Raw genomic sequence first — 27,282 nt, forward strand, 5'->3', positions numbered from 1 at the left:
GATGTTCTTAGCTGAGCCGTGGTATATGGCCAATATACCACAGTTAAGGGATGTTCTTAGCTGAGCCGTGGTATATTGGCCATATATCACAGTTAAGGGATGTTCTTAGCTGAGCCGTGGTATATTGGCCATATATCACAGTTAAGGGATGTTCTTAGCTGAGCCGTGGTATATTGGCCATATATCACAGTTAAGGGATGTTCTTAGCTGAGCCGTGGTATATTGGCCATATATCACAGTTAAGGGATGTTCTTAGCTGAGCCGTGGTATATTGGCCATATATCACAGTTAAGGGATGTTCTTAGCTGAGCCGTGGTATATTGGCCGTGTATCACAAACCCCTGAGGTGCCTTATTGCTCTTCTAAACTGGTTACCAACGTAATTAGAACAGTAAAAAGGAACGTTTTGTCATACCTGTGGTATAAGGTCTGATATACAACGGCTTTCAGCAAAATCAGCATTCAGGAATCGAACCACCCAGTTTATAATAAGTTATAAGTTAATATAGTGGGAACTGTGCACACTATAACTGTGGCCTCTATACATTTCAAAGCCTGAACGTATCAGGCTGAACGTATCATGATTTCAGATAAAGACACCCCACCAGGACACGGATGTATGAGGCCATTGATTTATACACTGGTGGTCCCTAGGGAATGGTGCCACTTACAGGTGGCTCAATATTACCCCCAGCCAATCGCGGCATACACACTCAGCACCTAAGTAATGGCTTGTAGGTGGAGGGACAACAGGTCTATCTTTCTAAGTCTCGGCTGGGTCTTCAGATGCTATTTAAACAGTGCCCCCACAACCCTGGGGCTGTCTTGGAAATGGAAGCTTAAATTCAAAGGAGGGTGGTTCGATAAAGAGTAGACTGTTGCTGCCTTGGGTAGCTGGCTGGGTGGGTGTTTGGTGTAATTTTGGGCCATGATAGTTAAGGTATTTAAGAAGAACGTCTAAAGCAGGTCTTTCCAAATGGTCCTTTAGTAACACTGGTGTACTTAAAAAAAAAAAAAATTAAACTCCAATCCCTTTGTTTTGTTTGATGAATCTTTTCTATGGCAACTGGAATACACATGACATCACCGTGTAGAAAACAAAAAGGCCTTTGAATCCAAAATATTTCATGTAGGTAACATCAAAATAGATGACACCATGTCTCTGTTGTATCAGACAACCGCATATTAAAAAATATCAAAGTTGGATATTGATAGGAATGACAACCTGCTAGGACAGGTTGAAGCAATTCTCAAAAGCCATTGGAACCTTCCATTGAAATCACAACCAAATCTTCTCTGAGTAACTTCCAGCTGGAAGTATTATTGTACATTTTTAACATATTATTTCTATGCTTGATGAGAGAGCAGTTGGGAGTTGTATGAAGAGGAGACAGCGTCACGCTGTACTTTGACAGAGCACTTAAGCAATCACTCTCATCCTCACGCGAAACTCCCTCGCCATCACTTCCCTTCCAGGAGACACAAAAGCGACATAATCTCTGACTGACACACGGCTGGTTACAGCCCGTTTGGTTTATTTTGGTGTACGAGGCCGACTGATGTACTTCAGTGCGGAGGCAGGAACAGCTGACAAATCGGATGGCTTTCGCCATCAAGCTAGATCATGTTGGTGCACAAAAGTTCACGATCTCTTCCTTACTGTTTGGATGGTAGCTACCTCATCCCCTGTCGTTGACAGACATGGTGTTTGTCTACTGGATTTGATAGTGAGTCACACTGTCAACTCCCCTCAGGACTGTTGGCTTTTTTTGAAAGAGGACAATGCTTCAGCCAGGATAAATAAAAGTACAAATTAAACATGCTTGACAAAATGTACAAAGCACAGATTACTTTGTCATCACAACCCTTCAATAAGTGCCAGTCCACAGAGTATCAACGAGTCAAACCATGTGCCAAGAACCTTGGAACGATGAACTAGACGTGTTTGAGAAAGAACAAAAAAAAGCTACGTGGAACTTTGTTTACTGACATTTCACGGTATACTGCAGTATTCTGGAACCCCATAGGGCTGGGTCCCATAACCCTTTTGAATAGCAAAGATGCATATTTGTTCTTCTTCTTTGGCAGTTCAGAAAGGTGATAATTGACCACAAAGATGACCATTGACTAGAAACATAATTCCTCAGAGAGCCAAAGCCTGTGGATTCTGAATCCATACATTTACAGTACTGAGCGAACATGATCATGAGAAGGTGGGGTCAGTTATCGTTGAAAGGCACCTCATTAGCTGTTCCATGTTGTATTAATGGCTTGAAACAGCACAGAGAAAAATCACTAAGTTCATGCTTCTGATATGGGTTATTTACTCTTGGTCAGCTTCAGAACGTCCAACAGGTTGAGTTCTGATTGAAAACCGGTCTGTTGGGAAACCACTGCATAGTGTGTATTAACTCCGGAGTACTATATGCCATTTACTATACATCACAGGCAAGCTGGTGGCACCTTAATTGGGAAGGACAGGCTCATAGAAATGGCTGGAATGGACAGAATATATTGACACATCAAACACATGGTTTCCTTGTGTTTGATACCACTCCATTCCGTCCTGTAAATACTTCATGAACACTACTACTGCCTCAGCACCACCACAACATAGTCCAAGATAAAGACATATTACAAATGATTACCAATGTGTGCATAAGATAACACTGCAACGCTTTCAGCAATGCACATCAACGTATCAAACAGTGCATTATCGTAAAAGCACTTCGAATTTCTTATTGCTATTTTCTGCTGGAACACCCAGTCTGTCTGGCTAAATTACAGCAACATGAAAGATGACGGTGATAGTGGGCCTCTTCCTTCTCAAAGTGAGGATGGCAATTGCAGCGTGACTATCTCTTCTGGCGATGGTGCTAAACAAGACTACAGGATTGTTTTGTTACCATGGAGACAAAATACGGACATCCCAATTGATGGAATTTTTGTTGTTAACTGACATTTAACGGTTTTCTCCCCCCCCCCCCATTCATTTGGAGCTTCCGGATTGAAATGCCTTGGCAGTTTGTCAAAAGATGCCTGCATTTCCTTGAAATGTCTTCCGATGACACTGCCTTTCCGACCGAGCAGAAACATAGAGTAGATAAATGCAGACATTTTGGAATTGGGATGTAAGAACCATCTACTTTCCCCCTGAATGCAACACCAGCATCCAGCGGTTTCCACACAGTGAATCACATGACAAAGCGCTTCCTTCACTCCTATTCTTCACAGCTTCCCTCTGTATTCATGGCCCGGCTAGAGACCGAGGCTAGAGCACACTAGCTCCCCCAAGCCAAGTGGCTGAGTGACAAACAGTGACTCCTGCTCACTAGGGGTAAACCTCTCTGGACCAGAGTGGCTGGTTGGCTGGGAGTGGGGGCAGACTGTCGCTAAGGGAGGTCCAAGGGCCTGTGGTTATATGGCCTTTGGCCAACTGGGACAGGCATTATAGAGTCCTCTTTCCTCGCTGACGAAAGCTAGCCTTGGGGGTCTTGGGGCCTTCAGCGGCATGGCCCTCAAACTTGCAGTGACAGAAGTTATCTTTCTCTTTTCTTGCCAACAATCCCTTCCATCTCTCTCTCCCTTGAGAATCGCCGGTAACAGTGCCACTTTAACACCGCCGCACAGCGCAAACTACAGGCCAATCTTTCATGTGACAATCCTACACATCTCACATTATATATCCTCTCACTCTCTCTCCCGCCGCCTTTCCCTTTCTCCCTACCCACCTCTTTTCTTCTGTCAAACAGTCCCACACATATTTTATTATATTTTGACTCTCTAGCTCTCTCTCTTTCAACCACAGAGCAATGACAGAACTTACAGATATTATCTCCCATGTAAGAGAGCAGTAAGACGCAATAAGTAAATTAACGCTTTCAAAATAAATGCAACCTTTCGCTAAATCTCTCTTTCATAAGAGTCTTTGTTCCCCCCGGAAACTGCAAGGGTTGAGGTTTGGGAATGAGAAGACATTTGAAAATTAGGATCAGCTGAAATATGCCGTGACCCCTGGGTGGCCTCTCACGGTAATGAGATGGTAATGAATTAAAATCTTCCCATAATGTTCAAATTCTTCCTTTTGTATCATGTTTATGCTTTTCATATTTAGCCCTATCCACATAGGCCAATTCCCACGAGTGTAAAGTGTTAAAAAGGAGCGGCAGGTAGCCTAGTGGTTAGAGTGTTGGGCCAGTAACCCCCAAGCTGACAAGGAAAGAAATCTGAGGTTCTGCCCCTGAACATGGCAGTTAACCCACTGTTCCTAGGCCATCATTGAAAATAAGAATTTGATCTTAACTGACTTACCTAGTTAAAATTTAAAAAAATTAAGATGTGGATTCTCCTTCAATCCATCAACCTGCGAATATCGGGGTGTTTGGAACATCTAACCATGCATTCAGGTATAGAAAATTATTTTAAGCGAAGTAGGTACGCGGACGACTCAATGAAAGCCTCAAAGATCTCTTAAAACCTCAAATGCATTTTCCTCCTGCAAGGGCCACACTCTCCAACTACTTCACACAAGGCCAAGTAGGGAATGGTCCCCACAACGAATACACACTCAACACTAAGGCTGCTTTTGGCACAATAAAAAGCTCTTAGATTTGGATCTTAACTCAGTGCCACTCAATAGTGTCTCTTTCCTTTCTTGTAGAATGTGCTGCTGTGAAGGTCACAAAATAGAGCTATCCATCTGTAAGGCCACGCTATAACGTATGGTTTCATGGGATTTGTATTGCTTGTACTGGATCTGTGCTGAAACAAAAAGTGGCTGAGCATGGATTGGGATGAGATGATGGAAAAGGCCTTACCTTGACCTCCACGTGTGCCATAAGGACGGCAAAGTTGGTCAGGTGGGTACAAGAGCATGTGGTGTGAGTCCGGTTGGTGCCTAGCAACCGGCAATCCTGCGTCGACCAGTACCCCGTCATGGTCCTCTTGGAATAACTCCAGAAAGAACAGTTGGGGTTAAAGCTTTCCTTGGATTGCTGTGGGGGACAAACCACATAACAATTAGCATACGGTCCCCAGCAGCACAATGACGCTAGTGGGAGGAAAAACACAAACACATTGATTGAAGGTTGAGTGATCCATTCTAAAAAGCCAACACTCTGGGTGTTGGCTGGGTTAAACAGAAACGCATGGAGCTCATTTCAGGTGAGCCTCCCATAACCTTGACGTGCCACAACAGCATAACTCTACAGCGCTCCATTTCAAGACTAAATATCTTGGAAATAGCTCCTTGATTCCCTTTTCCGGTGGCGGTGCAGGTTTCCCCCCACTGTGGCGGTTGGTTTTAGTTTAATGGCGGCGGTGAGCGCCGATGGAGCAGCCTTTCATTGTGTTTTTCGACCTTTCGCTTTAACCTTCACTGTGCGACAATAGACTGCCCCGCTGTTTAATGGCCGCCACCGCCGCTCTCTGTCAGGCGGCAGCCTTAACGACTAGCTTCTCCCGCTATCTCGCTGGCCCGTTTTAAAACAGTCACTTTCGAGCTCAATGCAGATAAAGGGGTGAGAGGAGAAATGTGTCAATGCATACAAATGCCCTATATGAATGCCCTATATGAATGCCCTATATGAATGCTGGAAATAGGTCTGGTTTTAAGTTGAACTCATGTGGAAAGCTGCCATCTCTTGCAGCTAGATATTGCCTGACCACTTCAAATTGCACCTTAAAGCTATGTGCGTTTGAAGGGATTGTCCATAGCAGAAGTGTGTAACCCCAATCCTCAATATGCTTCTCACAATGTTGCTAAAGCTGTGACTGTGGAACATAGTCTGTGTCCCAAATGGCACCATATTCCCTATGTAGTGCACTATACTGTATAGGGAACAGGATACCCTTTGAGAAGCATCCATAATCAGCAGATCCTCTCCAGACATACATTTCCCTTCTGATTGAGTTCTCCTCCACACAGCCAACCAATGGCTAGTTGGATATAGTGCAGCATGGACTGGAAAAACCAGACGAGGTGACCTTCTGTCCCATTAACCACTTTAATTAGTCCATTAAGTGCGGAGGCAAGAAAGCGAAACAATAACTAGAGGACAGCCACAGTCCTCTGGGACAAGTGATCCAGAACCTCTGATCTAAGGGCTATTAATTGTATAGTGATGGAACTAAATACTAGAGCGAAGAGTAGTATAGCCTGGTCCCAGATCTGTTGGTGTTGTATAGCCAAATACTATAGGGGTGTTTGGTATGACAATGACCACAGTAATCGGCAAAACGGCACAAATAGATTTGGGACCAGGCCATACTTAACATACGAGTCGGCAAGACAGCACAAATAGATCTGGGACCGGGCTATGAGAAATACTCCTATATATCATTTTTTATTAATTATTTTATTTAACCAGGCAAGTCAGTTTAAGAACAAATTCTTATTTAACTTTTAACCTTTATTTAACTAGGCAAGCTGGCCTCCCCCGGCCAAACCCGGACGACGCTGAGCCAACTGAGCGCCACCCTATGGGGCTCCCAATCGCAGCCGGATGTGATGCTGCCTGTATTCGAACCAGGTACGGTAGTGTCGCCTCTTGCACTGAGAAGCACTGCGCCACTCTAGTCTGTGCATACCTGCAGTATAACGAACCATCCTCATATATTTGGTCCATCTTTTTTAGAAGACTTAGAAGACTCTTTTATAAGACTGAGAATACTCTTTTAGAAGACTGAGAAGACTATTTTAGAAGACTGAGAAGACTATTTTAGAAGACTGAGAAGACCTTTTACAAAAGTCTACTGTGTAGAAGACACAGCACAGAGCAGTTCAGAAGACCACATGTTCTGTCACAAGTGCAAGTCTAGGGAACCACATACACTTATATAAGAGCACTGTTTTATTGAGATTAGACCAGTGGGCCGAGAAAAAGGTAGGAACGCGGCAGTGGCCTACATTATCCTCAGACAGTTCTAGCACTGTCTTCTGACAAAACTAGGAATTAAGCGAAAGGCGGGTGGTCCCTGGTAATAACTGCATTGACCCCGAGTGTGACATTTTCCAGTTTCATTTTGAAAAAAACATAAGCTCTCTCTCTCTCTCTCTCTCTCTCTCTTATATTTTATTTTAGTGTTCCTCTCCCTCTCTTTACCGCTCTCGTTCGCTCTCTGATCTTTATTTTTTTTCCTCAAACTCCTTCTCCTCACAAACTGTCCCTCCCACACACTGCACACACACAGTCATCTGCAAGTTACTCTCAAGGTCTTTCAACCTGCCTAATAATGGCTCTGGGCGCTGTTGGGAGTCGTGCAAGGGGAAGATAATGCAGTCGGGGAGGAAGTTAATGCTTTGGCAATGACTAACCAGCCTCCAGGGACGACCAATAGAACGCTGCTATCACCCTAGCCTTCCAGGTTAGACAGTTCTGCTCTTAAACTAATAGGGAGAAAACTAATGAAAACAAAGTTGTGCATCATCAATATGTTATGATAGATTACTCTTTGTTCTTCATGCTTTCTTCTTGTCAAAGAAATTGAGGTAAAAATTGAAGGGGTAACTTCCTTCATTAATTTACAAGTCGAAAATGGATGTACAATTCCCAAACTGCTCCTTTTAGAAGAAAAAGGTGTGTCCACCAAGGTGTTTAGTAGTGAATTTAATGATAATCCCAAAGTGTGTGTGTTTTGTGTGCGCTTGCACACGTCTGTGTGTGTGTGTGTCGTACCTGCAGGTGTTTCAAGGTGAATATGACCGGTTCGGACAGGTAGACTTTGTTGCTTTCTTTGTTGATGGCTGCTGTGATGACGGGAGAATTGACAATGACAGAGTAGTTGGTGGCCATGGCTTCCCTGCCCAGCTTCGTGCTGGCATTCTCTGTAGACAGGTAGGCTCCGATGTGCTTATACAGGACGAAGGCCATCCGGATCTCTCCTAGGAAATAAAATATGACATCACGGCCTGAAAATCCTCTCCTAATCTCCCCCCCCTTTGTTTGCAGTGACAGGTGAATGGCGGAAGATCATCATTAGGCTGGCTTTCACCTGTTCAGTTCTTTCAGATCAGAGCGATTAAGGCGAGGAAGATCTTTAAGGCAATTGAGACAGCCCCTGCCACCACTGACATAGCCTGAATGTGTGTTATTGAAATGTATTGATCATATTTTACCATAGAATAGAATGCTATTGTATACAGTATGTGACTGAAAAGGGGTTAAAGGTTTATGTTGAGGTTTAAGTAGCAGGGAAAGTAGTGCCAGAAAACAAAAATAAATCCAAAGGTGAAAAATTGTCAAAATGTTTTGTATTTTTTTGTGAATAAAAGGATAGTTTGTAAACCTAGCCTAGACGTTGCTAAGGTTTATATGCCTATGAGAAACCCAGTCAACCTTTGGAACCGTTTTGGAAGTGCCTTGCTCAAGGGCGAAACGGCAATGGATGCACTACAGTTTAACTGACAGGCGTCAAATGTTGCGGTTCAACAGAATCAATATGTTTTGAGGTACGGTAACTCATTCCTTTTAGATGTTTGATTCCACAGGATTAGGGAGAGTTGAAACTATTTAGGCCAACTAATATGGAAAATTGTATAAATGCCTCCGAGCATGTTATCAACGGCAATAAAGGTGTCGAGGCTGAAAGAAATACCTCAGTAATGTACGAGAGGTCATTTTAATTCAACTTCAACGAAATGTCATTATTGCCTACACTGACAAAGGGAACAGTTACTCTTCACTATTTCCTTCCACACTCCCTTTATCTCCCTCCTGGCGTCTTTCTTTAGGCTTCCGATATGAAAGCACACTCCCCTCCCTCCTCGACTTGGATCACTTACTCCAGATGAAAGGAAAACAATTTGTGTGCGTGCGCTACCTCTCGATGAACGGGAAATAGAAACACATCTCCACATATAATGAAGCACTGCTGGACATAAGCTTATTCATCGAGTGGAGAGTGGTGAGCACGCGGAAAGAGATTAGTTCGTTTGCATGAACAAGTAATAAAGTCCAAAAATTGTCAGCGCCGCTCCCATAGATAGCCCCATATTGTGTATAATAGCCTCATTACAGCTTAGAAGCAGCTCTTGAACACAACTAATTCCGCAACCGGGGACCCTCCTTTGCCCATTTGAAGTCAGTAAAAAGGCGCTATACTTTATCAGACCTTGTGTTAGGGGTGGCAAACCCCCCTCATGGAGGGCTACCCATCTGCGAGGCTCTCTCTCCAGCCCTTATCTCACACACCTGATTATACTAATTAGCTGCTTTCCATGACCTTGATAGCAGGCAGAATCAGGTGTGTTATAACATGGTGGGATCAAAATGTAGACCCAGTAGCTCTCAAGGAGGGTTGGTCAACTCTGCCTGAAACCAACACTATTTTGGCACTCTTTCCATTATATTGATGTTATTCAAGGGGAACTATGAACTTACGGTGTAACGGGTATGTAAATTCAAGTGGTTACACTGGTACTTATACCACTTCTAAGGGTGGATTCAAACCAGACAAACTGATGCGTAAGAAACGCAACAACTCAATCTTTTTCAGTAAGAGCAGTGCATTGGGGGAGTGCCACGGACATGGGTTTTTCTAGAAACTAGGGTACCAGGAAGTATTTCCTACACCAGATGACATGTTTTCGCTGTTTATAAGTGATTGATAATAATCTGACAATTTTCATTTTCATGTCATTAAGATATAAGAGGGGATCAATACTGTAGCTATATTCAATACAATTCACGGGTTGTTTTAAAACCTCTCTCATAGTTGGTGTGTTGACAGATTTTTCACATACTGTAAAACATGACTTTTCTGTCCTTGCATTTATGGCAGTGTAAATTGTTTTTCTATCATATATGAATCGTAAATCATCTAAATGAATCATTGAACTTGAGCCCTGTAAGAGTCCTGGATCTAGCTGTTGGACAGTTTTTTTGCGTCGAGATCTCAGAAATGCAGTGTACCCACGTAACATGTTGTGTCACCTTATGTTACATGGGTGGAAACAGTTCATGGGTACACAAATCCACAAAATGTAAGCGATTGTAAAATCGAATGCTTCTAACCGAAAGAGTCACCTTATTTTGATACCAGTCTTAGTCGTTTTAACTCAAATATAATTATGTCTTAGTCATATTTTTGTCTTTGAATAATGATTTAGTCTAGTTATTGTCAAAATTACAGTGGGCCACTAAATGCCCTCTAATTTTTGCCACATGACATTCGCATTGCCTCAGTCTATAGTAAACATATATCACTGACTTCCATGTGCACAAACATACATAGCCTTGTCCTACCAACATATTTTTATGCATAACATTCTATTATCTTCCCAACAGCAGAAATATGACAAACATGTACACTTCCTTCAGAAATTATTTACACCCCTTCACTCTTTCCAATGTGGTTGTGTTACAGTCTGAATTGATTCAAATGTAGATGTTCTTGTCACTGGCCTACACACACAATATCCCATACTGTCAAAGTGAAATTATATTTTTCAAAACTATTACTAATTCAAAGCTGAAATGTCCTGAGTCAATAAGTATTCAACACATTTATGGCAAGCCTAAATACGTTTAAAAAAATACAACATGTGTTTAACAAGTCATAAAATAAGTTGCAAGGCCTCACGCTGTATGCAATAATAATGTTTAACTTCTTTGGGATAGGGAGCAGCATTTTCACTTTTGGATGAATAGCGTGCCCAGAGTAAACTGCCTCCTACTCAGTCCCAGATGCTAATATATGCATTTTATTATTAGTATTGGATAGAAAACACTCTGAAGTTTCTAAAACTGTTTGAATGATGTCTGTGAGTATAACAGAACTCATATGGCAGGCAAAAACCTGAGAAAAAATCCAAGCAGGAAGTGGGTAATCTGAGGTTTGTCGTTTTTGAACTCAGCCCCTATCGAATACACAGTGGGATATGGGTTATTTTGCTTCCACTAGATGTCAACCGTCTTTAGAACGTTGTTTCGGGCTTCTATTTTGAAGTGGGAGTGAATGAGAGCTGTTTGACTAAGGGGTCTGGCAGCAGCCTCGTTCTCAGTCACGCGCTTTCACATGAGAGGTATCTCTCGTTCCATTGCTTTTCTACAGACAATGGAATTCTCCGGTTGGAACATTATTGAACAGTTATGATAAAAACATCCTAAAGATTGATTCTATACTTAGTTTGACAAGTCTCTTCGACCTGTAATATAACTTTTCGAACTTTTCATCCAACTGGACCTGAACGCACGTTTGGATTTACCAAACGCCCTAACAAAAGAAGCTGTTTGGACATAAACGATGGACATTATTGAAACAAAACAAACATTTATTGCAGAACTGCGATTCCTGGGAGTGCATTCTGATGAAGATCATCAAAGGTAGGTGAATATTTATAATGCTATTTCTGACTAATGTTGACTGCGCAACATGGCGGATATTTATTTTGGCTGGTTTGGGCTCTGAGCGCCGGACTCAGATTATGCTTTTTCCATTAAAAAAAATAATAATCTGACACAGCGGTTGCATTAAGGAGAATTGTATCTAAAGTCCCATGCATAACACTTGAATTTTCATCAACATTTATAATGAGTCTTTCTGTGAATTCATGTGGCTCTCTGCAAAATCGCAGCATGTTTTTGAACTACTGAACATAACACACCAATGTAAAATTAGATTTTTGGATATAAAATGCACTTTATCGAACAAAACATACAGGTATTCTGTAACATGAAGTCTTATGAGTGTCATCTGATGAAGATCATCAAAGGTTAGTGATTAATTTTATCTCTATTTGTGCTTTTTGTGACTCCTCTCTTTGGCTGGAAAATGTCTGGGTTTTTCTGTGGCTTTATCAACTTTTAAAGCAAAATTACTTTCCCATTGTTCCTCAACTGTATACAATTTTGTAGAAAATTGTAAAATGTAAAAAAAAACATTTAAAATGTTGCTACATAAGACTGATTTGCGCCAGTCGGTTACATATTAATTGTGATTGTCACTGAAACGCTCTCAATCTCTTTCAAAAAGAGATTAGTAGTCAGATTTTAGTCACAGCGATAATTTTGTCTCATCTTTGTCTTGTCTACTGCGCAACATCCAATGCTATTCCTATTATTTATTCTGGACATAATGACAGCCTAGTGGGTTCTCCACAACATGATCTGGTAATGAAATAAAATCATAAATGCATTGTGTTTTCCATGTTACACCTGCAATTTTATAACAATACAAGAGGCTTGAAGTAGCCTACTTGAATTTGAATTTGGAGCTCAGAAATGGAGGTACTGGGATAGGTCTACCTTGAAAATCTGACATTTCCTCAATTTGGTGTAATTATTGTAGCCAAATTATAAGTTATCTTGTTCCCTTATAATTATTAGTGATTACATTTTCGATCGGCTTTGTGAGAGATATGGCCACTTTCGTTTGTTTCCTGTCGCTTCAATTGTAGGGTGTTGCACTACTCTGTTGCGGTAAAACCAGGTGTGGTTAATATGAGGATGACAACATCTAATGATGGCTTCAACAAATCCTTCCGTTACAAAAGGAACCAGGTTTTTGTGACTGTGTCGGCAGCATAGGCCACAGAAAAATCTACATTTATTTGGTCAGGCAAGTCCACATTATTCTCACATATTTTAGAATATAATATTAATTTGAATATACATGCATTGGCAAGGCCTATAGAATGTGTTATTCTTAAACAATTAAAATACTCCATTAACAGTTTATGTTGCATGCTTTGTGGGGGCGGAGGGCTATATGTACAATTATATAAGCTACAGAGTATGCAGGCTTTCGTTTCAGCCCAGCACCAAGTGACGGAACAAAATACTGCACACCTAAAAGCTGTTCAGGACTGGAGTTGGAGATGTACAGTAAACATTTATTTAAGGCAAAGCCATTTACCATTTCTCCCATGCTGTTTCAAAGTGCTCGCCGACAGGGTGATGGAGTTGCCTTGGCCGCTCTGTGGGAATTTCAGGTCGGGCAGATTTCCTTCCGTACTCATCCTGGCCACCTCCAGCTCTGGACAGAGGGAAATGAGAAGAAAAGGACCATTTAAATAACCTTATTATGAGGGGTGCAAATGTTGACAGTTGATGCAAGAGAATGCCATCTGGGATAACATGAGCATTATGAGTCATAATCCATGCACCCATCACTATGGTCTGTCAACCTACTAAAACATGTTAGCATTGAACAATAGCTTTATATTGTAATATGAAACTCAGTTCTGCTCTGACTGTGTGCATCATAACACTGCTGTTTCAGTTCAGAAACAAAGCAGACAAGCGGGTAACAGCAACAAAGTAATTAGAAACACACCCCCCCCACTCCTTGGGTGTGTTGAATGAAGTATATCGTCTGATTTTGGAAAGCTTTGAAGACTAGCGTCTCGCTGAAGCCTCTGATCAAGGCTGAGTTATACACGTCTCACAAAACTTTCTTCATCGAGTGAGGAGGAGTTCAGGTGTAATCCAGGGAGCCATGTTGCACACTTCCTCGCTTTGTACGGTTGAAGAATTAGTTGAAGCCGTGGAACGCTTTGGCCCACACTTCAAGGAAGCTATAATTTTTCAGGGTGAGCTGAGTGGAAAGCGATGGGTAGACAAGATAGAGATGGATGGTGAAGACAGCCAGGTTTTGGCGCACTGGCTCAACAGCTGTTGTGTCTGAGGCAAGATCATAATTTGTGGTTCAAAGACTGCGGCATCGTATAGCAGCGGAACAGGAAGCATTTATAGGAGATTAACAAACAATCCTTTTATTTTTTTTCTTTCACCTTTATTTAACCAGGTAGGCAAGTTGAGAACACGTTTTACAATTGCGACCTGGCCAAGATAAAGTTCGACACATACAACGACACAGAGTTACACATGGAGTAAAACAAATATACAGTCAATAATACAGTATAAACAAGTCTATATACAATGTGAGCAAATGAGGTGAGATAAGCGAGGTAAAGGCAAAAAAATGCCATGGCAAAGTAAATACAATATAGCAAGTAAAACACTGGAATGGTAGATTTGCAGTAGAAGAATGTGCAAAGTAGAGATAGAAATAATGGGGTGCGAAGGAGCAAAATAAATACATAAATAAAATAAATGCAGTAGGGAAAGAGGTAGTTGTTTGGGATAAATTATAGGTGGGCTATGTACAGGTGCAGTAATCTGTGAGCTGCTCTGACAGTTGGTGCTTAAAGCTAGTGAGGGAGATAAGTGTTTCCAGTTATAAGCAATATCGTACTTTTCACGTGCTTGAATTCAGTTTGAGAATACACTGACAGAAACCGATCAAAACAACGGTACCTCACCTCTATTCTTTTAAAGGCCCAGTGCAGTGACAATTATGTTTGTCCTGTGTTTTGTATCATATTGTACAACAGCTGATGAAACTAACATTTTAAATTCATTTGATCAGTGTTATTTCCTGATAGTTGCTGGTCGAGAGTTCAATCTACAAAGGACCATCTAATCAGCTTGTTTGCATAGGCGCGAGTTTCACCGAGCCTAATGCACATCACCAGGCGATAAATGAATTATTAACCCTTTACGTTGGTGCGATTTGGTATAATTATTCTCCTGAGTGGAACAGCGGTCTAAGGCACTGCATCTCAGTGCAAGAGGCATCACTAGAGACCCTGGTTCGATCCCGGGCTGTATCAAAAACCGGCCATGATCGGGAGTCCCATAGGGCGGCGCACAATTGACCCAGCATCATCCGGGTTAGGTGAGGGTTTGATCGGGGTAGGGCGTCATTGTAAAATTAGTATTTGTTCTTAACTGGCGTTGCAGCTGGATGAGTAAACAGATGTGGCGGGCCTGGCACAGCTCCGTTACGTTTATGGGGGGTCATCCTCTTCTGCAAACCACTTGAAACCAGGACAACAGGAGAGGATATTTTTTAGGTACTGGACAGCTTTGTGACATCAAATGGACTTTGGTGATCAAGATGTGCTGGTATCTGTACTGATGGCGCAAAATCCATGACAGGGAGACATGGTTATCAAGAGGCAAAGTACTGACATTTAAAAATATATATATTTTTTTAAATGTTGTCTGACCGCTTCCATGATGACGAGTTTCTCACATGATTGGCCTATCGGGGTGATATTTTTCTTGCAGAAATTATCTCAATCTAAGATTACAGGGACTCTCCGCAACAATATTCAATGTGCGAGACAAAATTTAAGCTATGATTAATAAGAAGTTGGAGCTCCTTTCTGTCTGCATTAACAAGGACAACACACGGGTCTTTCAATCATTGTATGATTTTTTGTGTGCAAATGAACGCTAGCTTGCGGACAATGTCAAACGTGATATAGCGAAGCACCTGAGTGATCTGGGTGCGCAATTACGCAGGGACTTTCCCAAAACAAACGACACAAACAACTGGATTCGTTATCCCTTTCATGCCCTGCCTCCAGTCCACTTATCTGAACAAGAGAGCCTCATCGAAATCGCAACAAACAGTTCTGTGAAAATGGAATATAATCAGAAGCCACTGCCAGATTTCTGGATAGGGCTGCGCTCAGAGTTTCCTGCCTTGGCAAATCGTGCTGTTAAGACACTCATGCCCTTTGCAACAACGTACCTATGCGAGCGTGGATTCTTGGCCCTCACTAGCATGAAAACTAAATACAGGCACAGACTGTGTGGAAAATTATTTAAGACTGACTCTCTCCAATACAACCCAACATTGCAGAGTTATGTGCGTCCTTTCAAGTCATCGTGTAACTGCACATCAAGCCTAGTGAACATCAACGTTGACACTGTATATTACAATAGTCTTATGATATGGAAATGTGAAGCACATGTTTGGCTTGATTGTGCGACATCAAAGCGGTGATCATTTTAAAAGGTGATCCTACAGCCTTCTTAGACTCAACAACACTGAAGCAACTATCAGCAGACATAAATAAATCAATCCCTAAAATCAGATCACCCGAGAAGAAATATTAGACACTTAAAACATTCGCGTGGAGAAAAACAACAGGAATGGATCGTTTTCCCATAGAATTCTATTTAACATTTTGGGACAAAGTAGCGTCCCTATTTACACAAATGTGACCCGGTTCAGGAAGATAGGCATATGTTGCACATCACTACTTCACAGGAGAGGCATTTGATTGTGTTAAAAATATATATCTAAATGCCTTCTGGAACATGTGAACTTAAATGTGCCTTAATAACAAACTTGTATTTATAATGCCCATTACCCCACTTAAGACATTCTTTAAAAAGGTATTTACGCTTAATCCAGTATCAACTAATCTATAGAATGCACTGTATTACATAGACAAAACTCACAAATTCTACAGCACAATGGAAGAGTCATGTCTTAAGTGTAAAACTAACAATGACTCAATCAATGCCTTCTGGGAATGTCCAGATGGGTGGAGCTAGAAAGTTGGCTGTCAGAAGTATTACAATGTAAATGTACTTTTAATCCATCAGTCTGCATATTTCAGTTAGATACACTATAGGTTGGATGATACGAGCACGAGTGTATAGAGCTACTAGCCCAATAAAAAAGAAAAAGAGTTCCAAACCTCTCTGCCAATAACAGCTAGTTTTCCCCTCCCCACATTCTTGCTTGAAATATTGTTTTGCTAAAAAGCTATTTTTGTCCTTTTTAAAAATATTTTTAGTAAGGTGCTTAATTGATACTCAGAAATGGTTTGATATTGGTATAAAAATGGCTGCATTGGGCCTGCAAATACTACACTTGAATTTGTCGGGCACAATGGTACCAATGGAATATTCCCAAAAGTGCAAACCCTGCCCACCTGTCACTTCAGGCAGGTCCAATCGAACGGCTATAAGTATTTGAAGGAAAACCAATACTATTTGAACACAGGCCTGGACAGAGATGGGAGAGACGCCATCAAAAGGTCTCAAACTTCTTTTAACTTCTGGCTTGAAGGCCAAGGTTACCTCAAACGCACCAAACAACTACAGAGGAAAGGCATAATCCTCCTATTGTCGTTACCCTAAAAAAAACCAAGTTGTTCTCATGCCATGCTTTCACTTTTAAAAAGAACATGAACATTAACATTCCGATTCCTTTGGAGATGGCAACATGTATTCCTATTCAATTGGAAAGATACAATGGCAGAGATACCTACTGTAACAATCCCAAAACTCCAGGGCGAACTGAGTCAGTTGGAATGTTTTTCATCCTGGTGGATGAGCGATGACAAAAAAGGTTTAAGACTGGCTTTAGGCATGGGACACAGCCGCAATAGATTCTGTTGTGCACGGGGTAGCATTCAAAGCTGATTTAAATAATATGCTAATCGGCAGAAATCTGCTCATAAGATTAACGATGAGAGGGAGTGATGCACACACGCAAACACACAAAAGGTGTACAGAAGCTTAACACACTGTATTGGCATGCAGGCACGCACACACACCACCAACCCCCATCCATAGGCGCGCGCACACAGACACACACACTAACAGTGTTACTGGGAGCTCGTTTAGTGAGGTGTACATACTACCAGTAACCAGAGCATGAAAACAGGAAACATCTCCTGGATTTTGTATTGCTTGTGAGTACATTAAAATGGCTATTTTTCACACAAAGGAGTGGCGTAGAAAGTAACACATTCAGTGCCTTCAGAAGCTATTCACACCCCTTATTCCACACATGTTGTTGTGTTGTACCCTGAAATCAAAATTGATTAAATATACTTTTGTTCTCACCCATCTACACACAATACCCCATAATGACAAAGTGAAAGCATGTTTTTTGTACATTTTTGGAAATTTATTTTAAATGAAATACAGAAATCTCATTTACATAAGCAGCAGTGAGTCGTTGTGGGTAAGTCTAAGAGCTTTGCAAATCTGGATTGTACAATATTTGCACATTAACATTTTTTTTAAATTCAAGCTCTGTCAAGTTGGTTGTTGATCATTGCTAGACAGCCATTTTCAAGCCATAGATTTAAGTCAAAGCTGTAACTAGGCCACTCAGGAACATTTAATGTTGTCTTGGTAAGCAACTCCAGTTTATATTTGGCCTTGTGTTTTAGGTTGTTGTCCTGCTAAAAGTTGAATTTGTCTCCCAGTGTCTTTTGGAAAGCAGACAACCAGGTTTCCCTTTAGGATTTTCCTGTGCTTAACTCCCTTCTGTTTCTTTTTATCCTAAAAAAACTCCCTATTCATTGCCCATAACAAACATACCCATAACATGATGCAGACACCACCATGCTTGGAAATATGAACAGTCGTACTCAGTGATGTGTTGTTGTTGGATTTGCCCCAAACGTAACGTTGTATTCAGGACAATAAGTTCATGTTGTAGCCACATTCTTGCAGTTTTACATAAAGGGCTTATTGCGAACAGGATGCATGTTTTGGAATATGTTTTATTATGTACAGGCTTCCTATTCACTTTGTCAATTAGATTACTATTGTTGAGTAACTGCAATGTTGTTGATCCATCCTCATAAAAATGTCTAAAAACATAATTCCACTTGACATTATGGGTTATTGTGTGTAGGCCACAAATCTCAATTTAATCTATACTAAACTAAAATATAAATGTAACATGCAACAATTTCAAAGACTTTACTGAGTTACAGCTCATATAATGAAATCAGGCAATTGAAATACATTCCTTGGGCCCTAATCTATGGATTTCACTTGACTGGGAATGCAGATATGCATCTGTTGGTTACAGATATCTTTAAAAAAAAGTGAGGGCGTGAAAACCAGTCAGTATCTGGTGTGGCTACCATTTGCCTCATGCAGCGCGACACATCTCCTTTGCAGAGTTGATCAGGCTGTTGATTGTGGCCTGTGGAATGTTGTCCCACTCCTCTTCATTGGCTGTACGAAGTTGCTGGATATTGGCGGGAACTGGAACATGTGTTCGTACACTTCAATCCAGAGCATCCCAAACATGCTCAATGGGTAACATTGTCTAGTGAGTATGCAGGCCATGGAAGAACTGGGACATTTACAGCTTCCAGGAATTGTGTACAGATCATTTTGACATGAGGCTGTTCATTATCACGGTATCTCTGTGCATTCAAATTGCCAACGATAAAGTGCAATTGTGTTTGTTGTCCTTGGTTTATGCCTGCCAATACCATAACCCCACTGCCACCATGGGGCATTCCGTTCATAACGTTGGCATCAGCAAACCGCTCGCTCACTCAACTTGTGAGGCCGTTTGGACGTACTGCCAATTTCTTTAAATGACTGAGGTTGCTTTTGGTAGAAAAATTAAAATTACATTCTGGTGGACATTCTTACAGTCAAGCATGCCAATTGCACTCTCCTGTTAAAATGTGAGGCATTGTGTTGTGTGACAAAACTGCACCTTTTAGAGTGGCCTTTTATTGTCTCCAGCACAAGGTGCACCTGTGTAATGATCATGCTATTTAATCAGCTTCTTGATATGCCACACCTGTCAGGTGTATTGATTATCTTGGCAAGAAGAAATGCTCACTAACAGGGATGTAAACAAATTTGTGCACAACATTTGAGAGAAATAAGCTTTTTGTGCATATGGAACATTTTTGGGATCTTTTATTTCAGCTCATGAAACACAGCACCAACACTTCACATGTTGCGTTTATATTTTTGTTCATTTCTATTTTAAATTGAGGCTGTAACACAACAAAGTATGGAAAAAGTCAAGAGGTGTGAATACCTTCTGAAGGCACTATACATTCTGCATTAATTGCCTTTGAAAGAGCAAACATCAAAGCAGTGGACACACTGCTATGTTGTGGGTCTCTCAATACTAATGTACTTGGAGGGGTGGTCACCTGGGACCGCGGGTAACAAACAAACCTTATTGGCTGGCAAACTAGGCATAGCAAGGCCTAGTAAATATGTCACTGTGCATGATTAACCTGACTACCTCCATGAAGGATATAAAAACACATCTGCCGAGGGGGTGGGGAGGTAGTTTGCCGTGAGGGATTGTTTTGTTTCCTTTCAAACGGGGCTAAGATCCCTTAATATCCTGATAAATTGAGTGCCAGAGACAATAAATTCCATTTTTTTTAATTCCCCAATGCCGGCTGCTTCTTTCGACTTGGCAGACCTATATTTTTGAGGTTGCCATGGTAGCAAGAGACTAAAAAAAATCCCAAATCCCTTTAAGCTAAGGGAGATATATCATCTTTCCTTAATGCTCAATACACTGGCCGTTTCTTCAGCTCGCAAACATGTTTAATTTACTCGCCTCCTTCCCCTTCCCCCGTTCCTTACAACTGTTTTCAGCAACCGTTTTAAATGTGAACTGCTGATTTGTTTAGTCCACAATTCAACAACTGATGAAGCCAGTTGTTCAAAATGTTTGTGTCATCCAACAGATCTTCCTGTTTCATCTCCTAGGGGCACGGGGAAGAACATTTCTCACAAAAACACACAGTGAAGGGCTTATCGTGGGAGAAAAGTGTCAACATTCCACTTTCACTCAACTGCTATTAGTATATTTCAATCCCCAAAATATCCTCAGGCCTTGACCAGGATGCATAGAACCAGGGTTAACTCAAGTTAAGGAATTCGTACAGATATAAATAGGGTAATTTAAGATAATTAGGTACATTTACAGGTGACAACCAATGGAGGTCAACTACTCCAAACTGAGATGAGCTTGCCCCCTAAGAGTCTGGGAATGTTTAGTGGTTGACGTTTGATCTCTTTTGGAATTCTCAAGAGCCCATTGGTAGTTATTAGAGCACCCAGGATCAATAGCAAGAAGTAACCTGAACTATGGTTGCGTCCCAAATGGTATCCCATTCCGAATTTTGTGCACTTCTTTTGAACAGGGCCCATAGGGTTCTAGTCATAACTAGTGCACTATATTGGGAATAGGGTACAGTTTGGTACGCAAACTAAAGAGCAGAACCAGACATGAGACACTTGATATAGCTATACTTAATTGAAAGACAAACTTAATCAAATATTGTGGAGAACAACACAATTAAATCAAGTATTTTTAAAAACCAACACTAGAACCACTTAATTTATTACAGACATTTTTTTAAGATATGACCCCATTCATCCTTGACTTTTCCTAAAAATGTCTATATAACACACTGTCGGTGTTAGAATCGTATTATCACAAACAGAACTGGAGATATAACCAGTTTAAGGAGGGCATGTCATTTTTTTGAATGGTTTTGCCCATTTGCCTCCTTGGCCAGACTTGTTTGTTTTTTTGCAAGTAACTTGTTCGCCAATGGCAGTGAAGTGCAGAAGTAGTCCATGGAGACATTGCTCGTCTTGCCAACGTAAGGTTCCACAAGCCTCACCACCACATTCTCCAACACTCGAGCCTGCATGAACAAAGTCAGACTGGAGCTCCCTCCCTCTGTGCAAAATAAGACACCTGAACAGCGGTTGTACTCCACAACAGTGCTGAAGAATGACAAGAGGAAGGGGACCCAGTGAAGAGCGAACCGGAGAATGAGAGAATATTACACACTACAACCAAACAAAGGTATGTCAAAGTGTGTCAAGCAAGTGAAAGCTACGGAAATTGTGTCAACTGTTAGGACAAGGGATAGCAGCTAACTGAAATCCACCTGATGCCATTGTGTGAAGAAGCACATAAACACGAGCTGACAATAACTGACTTTTCTTTTTACTTCTGTCATATCGACATCTCGTGCTCTATTTTAACAAACCTAATGCAAAGGTAAATCTAAGCGCAGGCCGTAGCTCTACTGTTCCAGGGATGTGTCTGAAATATTTGAGCAATTTTCACTATTACAATTATACGAGAACTTGCTGGCGTTGGCACCAAAGGGCTGGGTTTGATGAATAAACATGTTGTGGGTGTGTCGAGGCCCCTCACTGGCCAATCAGAACATTCTCCATGGCTAAATATGTGGTTGCTTCAACTTGTGTATTTACGTTCTTTCATGTACAGTACTGCCTTGGAATCAACTCCAATTCCAATGTTCGTCCGTTACAGTTCGTTAAATGGCTTCCAGAAATGATATAACAAAGTGTAGACCCATCTTTGCCAAATACCTTCACTTGAAACCATTTGCAGTCTACAAATACTTGCATGGCTTCAATAGCATTCAAAATGATATAGGGGCTAGGCCTACTGTAAATTGCATTATGGCTGAGCATGGACAGGCCAAAAATGGTCAATAAACAAGATTAAATAAATTATGCATAAAGCCTAAAAAGAGAAGAAATAAGCACAATGAACATGTTTTAAATAGGCTGTGTCACACTATGACACCATTTCTCCCTGTGGGCAGTTACTATTGAAACAACGCAGACTATGGAGGGTTTAACACACATCCAAACGTTTCACAGTAGCTGGACAAATATCCAATAGAAATAGAAAGGAAGAATGTCCACTCACTGTTATACTGCTCCCAAATAGGCCTGTGTTTAATGAACATACACGGATGCATCTTACAGGTGGCATTCACACATCTCCAAGAAGTTGCATTGCAAGCGCGTTGTCGCCATAAAACCAGGAAGGTGTATAATTCTAATAAGTTCGGTTGTAATAAAATGTAACGAAAAACAAGCAATCAGTAAAACAAGAAAAATAATAAAAATAATGCCAAATGTAATGATATCATAAAAAATACAAAAAAGACACACTGCTGTTGAACCTGCCTTTGTTATAGTAGGCCAAAGGGAGGGATTGAGTTTTTAACATATGAAACGGAAAGCAAGCAAGTTTTTTTTACAGGTAAACACGAGGTGCACTGGTATTCAGGAGGTTCTCTCCTCTCTTCATTTCATGATTGGCACTTAGCCTACATCATGGAGGCTGTACGCACGTCCAGAACAGGGCCTGCATGGCTAAAATAATGTGGGCCTGCCGACAATGCATAGATACAAAGCTCCCTGTTTTACTTCTCTCAAACTTGATCTTCTAATAAAGCTTTGGCGATTAAGATGTATTTCCAAACTGTCTCAGGAGCAAAACCCTTTATCGTCAGTCTTGACTACTTCGCAATTGCATTGGGCAGATTTTTAAAACAGAAGGGGAAAGAAAACTTAATTGAGAGGAGGATATGCTTGGTTTTGAATAAAATACAACAAAACATTTATTTTTATTTTTCTAAATACAAAGTATACAGGCACCAAAAGCACAGTAGGTTACTCTTGTTCCATGCCCACGGCATTTCGCTACACTCGCATCTGCTAACCATGTGTATGTGACAAATACAATTTGATTTGACTTGATTTGAAATGGGCAGTGCGCATTTCTGCTGTCAAAATTCATGCCATAACCCACTGCGTTGCAGCTAAAACCATGTTTCGGTTGGTCTAAATTTCAGTGCTGCCTGAAATCACCACTTTGGATCATGTATTTAAGGACACTCTCACACACACACACACACACACACACACACACACACACACACACACACACACACGCACACACACGCACACACACGCACACACACACACACACACACACACACACACACAGAAATATTTAAACCCTGCCCATCTGAGCACTAGCGAGTTGATATAAGACAGATAGTTTGTTGAACCTTTGTCAAACGTGGCGTTATGGGCTGGAAAATGTCAAACTAACACGTGTTTGACACTAGTGCCGCCTTAACGCCAGCCGGAAATGGAGCCCTTACATTCATTATAATGCAATTATTGCTTTTTTTTGCAGAGTTTCACTATTTATCAAGGCCACTTGGCGCTAATAATGATGTTTAGGCTACTGAGGCTACTGATGTACTCATAATTTGACTCGCGTCTTGACCGTGCATCTTGGTGGTCGGGGTAGGGTGTTGTTTATTTTGACGTTATCAAAATAAACTGTTATTGTGTTCCAACACATACGCTTTCTGTTTCATAGTTAAAATTGATGCATCATGCCATTTGGTCCTCTAAATAGCTATACAACAGCAATATAGAGTAGTTAAATAGTACTACATCAATATCCATCTTGCCTCCGTTAGGCGTATGGAACAACCAGTGGATAAGTCATTCTACAGTATTTCCTATTATCCCATCAGGATCTGAATGAACTTGAATACAGTCACTTAGAATTGGCCCCCTCATTAAACTAAGCTCAAATAATGATCACTAATACTGTGGCTGTATCTCCAATGGCATTCATTGTGTAGTGCACTACTTTTGAAGAGGGCTCATAGGGCTCTGTTCAAAAGAAGTGCACTATATCGGGACTAGCAAAGCCCTCTCGCTTACCCTCTGTTTACCAAGATGCAGCACGATCATACAGGAATTTAGTTTGTCCCAACTGGTTCCCCTTGGACGACCAGAATAATCACATTAGGATGGCTAATGCTAATATTAATGGCAATTGGAGGCGAGGCTGAAAATGTAGTCTGTTTAACCAGATGTGATGAGACAACAGCCACTGTTCTGTGAGACGAGACACTTTTCCTGCTGGCTTTGCCTTGAACAATTGTCGAATCTTTTATCATTTAAAATAATCAAAAAGCTCTTTGCATATCTTGTAACATTATAATATAATACATGACATTAAGCAGACACTTTTATCTAAAGTGTGGGTGTGGGTATGGGTGGCCCCAGCGGAATCAAACCTACAATCACTGCGTTGCAAGGGCCACGCTCCATCTTGCTTTGCGAAATACGCTTTGCTATTCCCGATTAATTCAAAGACTCAATAATGGACACTCTGACAGTTGTGGCTGCTTCGCGTGATGTATTGTTGTCTCTACCTTCTTGCCCTTTGTGCTGTTGTCTGTGCTCAATAATGCATGTACCATGTTTTGTGCTGCTACCATGTTGTGTTACTACCATGCTGTTGTCGTGTGGTGTTGCTACCATGCTGTGTTGTCATGTGTTTCTGACATGCTATGTTGCTGTCTTAGGTCTCTCTTTATGTAGTGTTGTGTTGTCTCTCATGTCGTGATGTGTGTTTTGTCTTATATTTGTGTTTTTAATCCCAGCCCCCGTCCCCACAGAGGACCTTTTGCCTTCTGGTAGGCCGTCACTGTAAATAAGACTGACTTCTTTAAATGAGTTGCCTAGTTAAATAAAGGTTCAATATTTTTGTTGTGCTGAAAATAAGTAAATCAAGTCATATGGGACCAATGTTATATATTCCAGAAGTATATATTCCAGAAGTATATATTCCAGAAGTATATACTCCAGAAGTATATTAGGTATCAAGAGATGAGACAACATTTGCGATTACACTGTCCTACGATGTCTATGAAAAGGTTTGCAAAACATTCAGTCAATTGTATTTCTTACACATCCTAGTAATCATGTTGTGGCAGGTTGACAGACCATCTTGTCTTCACCAGTGTACATATAAGTGCCTGAAGATTTTTACAAGTGCCTGAAGATCTTTTTACCACACCAATCAGTTCTATCGCAATGCGTATGTGTGCATGTATGTGTGTGTGTGTCTGTGTGTGAAGATCTAATTTCATGTTGGTGTCATGCTAGTGGGTGTGTAAAGCTTTAAGTCTGTACTCACGGATGTTGTTTGTGTTCTCCTGCACGATGTCCGTCTTGAGCAGGTTGTCGGCCAGGATGAAGGCCCCCTGCTCCACCGTATCCAGCAGCATGGTGGCTGCTCTCAGCTGCTCCCCGGTGCTCAGGTCCCTCCACGCCGACTGGGCCTGGGGCTGAAGCAGGTTGTTCACGGTCTCCACCATGGCCTGCACCAGACAACATGGAGAGTTAGCGACATGTAGATAGTGGAGGGGACTAAGCAACCAGAGCATCAGTATGGAGGTAGCAAGGGAAGGGATCAGAATGGGTTATGGAAACACTTCAGACTCTACTATCACCAGTGATATTAACAATGGGCCATTTAAAAAAAAATGTGGTAGCTAACAGGTTATTAGGGACGTCAATTTAGTTATGCCAGGACTTTTCACAGGAAGAAATATTACGGAAGGTTAGTCACAGATGTTTGCAGGATCTTGGGAGGTGTTAGATATTACCAGAGATTTTCGAGAAAGTCATCTCAAATAGGGCATAGCAACATTGCGCTAAGGTGAATACGTGTAGACAAACAGGCAATGGTAAATCTTATGTTTCCAAGAGAAACAATGACATTATCTAAATAATTGAACAGGTGAAAGCCAGGCAGTGGCTGATGCATTTCCATGAATGTCCCATGAATGTATTCAGCCCCAATAATCCCCATATTGCGCCATGCTACAGTATCACATGCATACAATTACAATGAAACAGAATACTTTGAAATAATCCTAATATATTTTTCAGTACAGGCAGCCAATAGCGTACAGGTTGTTTTGTTTTCGGCTCCTCAGGACGACCACTCTCTGAGGAACACTATTGTCTATTAATATTGTTTAACCTCAATTATGTTTTCCCTAATCCCACAATAAATTAACAGTCAGAAACCAATAAACCAGGGAGAAAGAAAAGAGAGCATTCTCCGGAGAAGATGAACAATTTAGAGCAATTAAAGATGTAGAAATGCCGATGGCAAGACATTTGAATAGAATATTAATTGGTCAAGCTGAACCATTCTATCCCTCTGATGCAACAGAAGAAAATGCATAATCATAACTGAAAATAAAACGCTTATCCATGAATGCACAGCATTCACAGTTGCTCTTTCATCTCAAAACATAATAATCCAACATTGACAAGGACTATTGAACAGTGGTTTTCACAAAAGCACCGAAAAGAGTGGGAACAAAATACGAATTTTAAAGAAATCATCACAGCCTCTTCTGATATCCCACAACTTCAAAGGCCAATTTACTCGTCCTCGTTTGCAAAGATGGAAGCCGCGCTTGATCGTAAATGCACGAGAGTCTGAGGGAGAAACATTAAGCCCTTTAAGAGGGGGGAGAACAATCTCCTCCAACGCCGCATATGGCAATACCTTGGTGTGATCCCCACGGCCACAGCAGGTTCCGTTTTTGATCAATGGACTATGAAAGAGAATAGGAGTTTTCGAAGATGATGTCAGAGCACCTGGGGGACGAAACCTCAGGCAATGCAATTCGATAACAGCACATGGGAGCTGCCCTGCAGAATTCAACTGATTACAATGAAGTAATTCTATAAACATGATAGGCATTACAATCCACACACACAAGAGTTATCGGCCTCAAACTGTCTCAGTTTTGGACTGAATGGCAGCTAGACTAGAGTATCTCTGGAACAGACAAGAGCAATAGGAAGAGTGGTGATCGTATTCAACTCCGTAGCGGGCTGTGATGAAGGGAATATCAAATAGAAGCATCTGGCTTTTCCACACTCCTCAGCGCACAGATGCTGTCATTTTTTAAAGGCTTTTTTTAAAGGCAGGCAGGCACCCAACTTTGATGTAATTATTCATTATCTCCAGCCAATCGCACCTTTTGACATCAACGGAGACGGC

At 41.2% G+C, this 27,282-nt stretch overlaps 1 protein-coding gene across 1 annotated transcript in view; it reads right to left on the reverse strand.

The window, feature by feature from the left end:
- Positions 1–27,282, reverse strand: part of LOC135510600 (adhesion G protein-coupled receptor L3-like) — a 355,347-nt gene that overhangs the window by 40,936 nt on the left and 287,129 nt on the right. Inside the window, 4 exon segments of the mRNA XM_064931641.1 lie at positions 4,818–4,994; positions 7,677–7,882; positions 12,856–12,975; positions 25,393–25,576. Of these exon segments, the coding sequence (XP_064787713.1) occupies positions 4,818–4,994; positions 7,677–7,882; positions 12,856–12,975; positions 25,393–25,576 (687 nt within the window).

Source organism: Oncorhynchus masou, chromosome 23 (genome assembly GCF_036934945.1).
Source record: "Oncorhynchus masou masou isolate Uvic2021 chromosome 23, UVic_Omas_1.1, whole genome shotgun sequence".
In the NCBI taxonomy this organism is placed as follows: domain Eukaryota; kingdom Metazoa; phylum Chordata; class Actinopteri; order Salmoniformes; family Salmonidae; genus Oncorhynchus; species Oncorhynchus masou.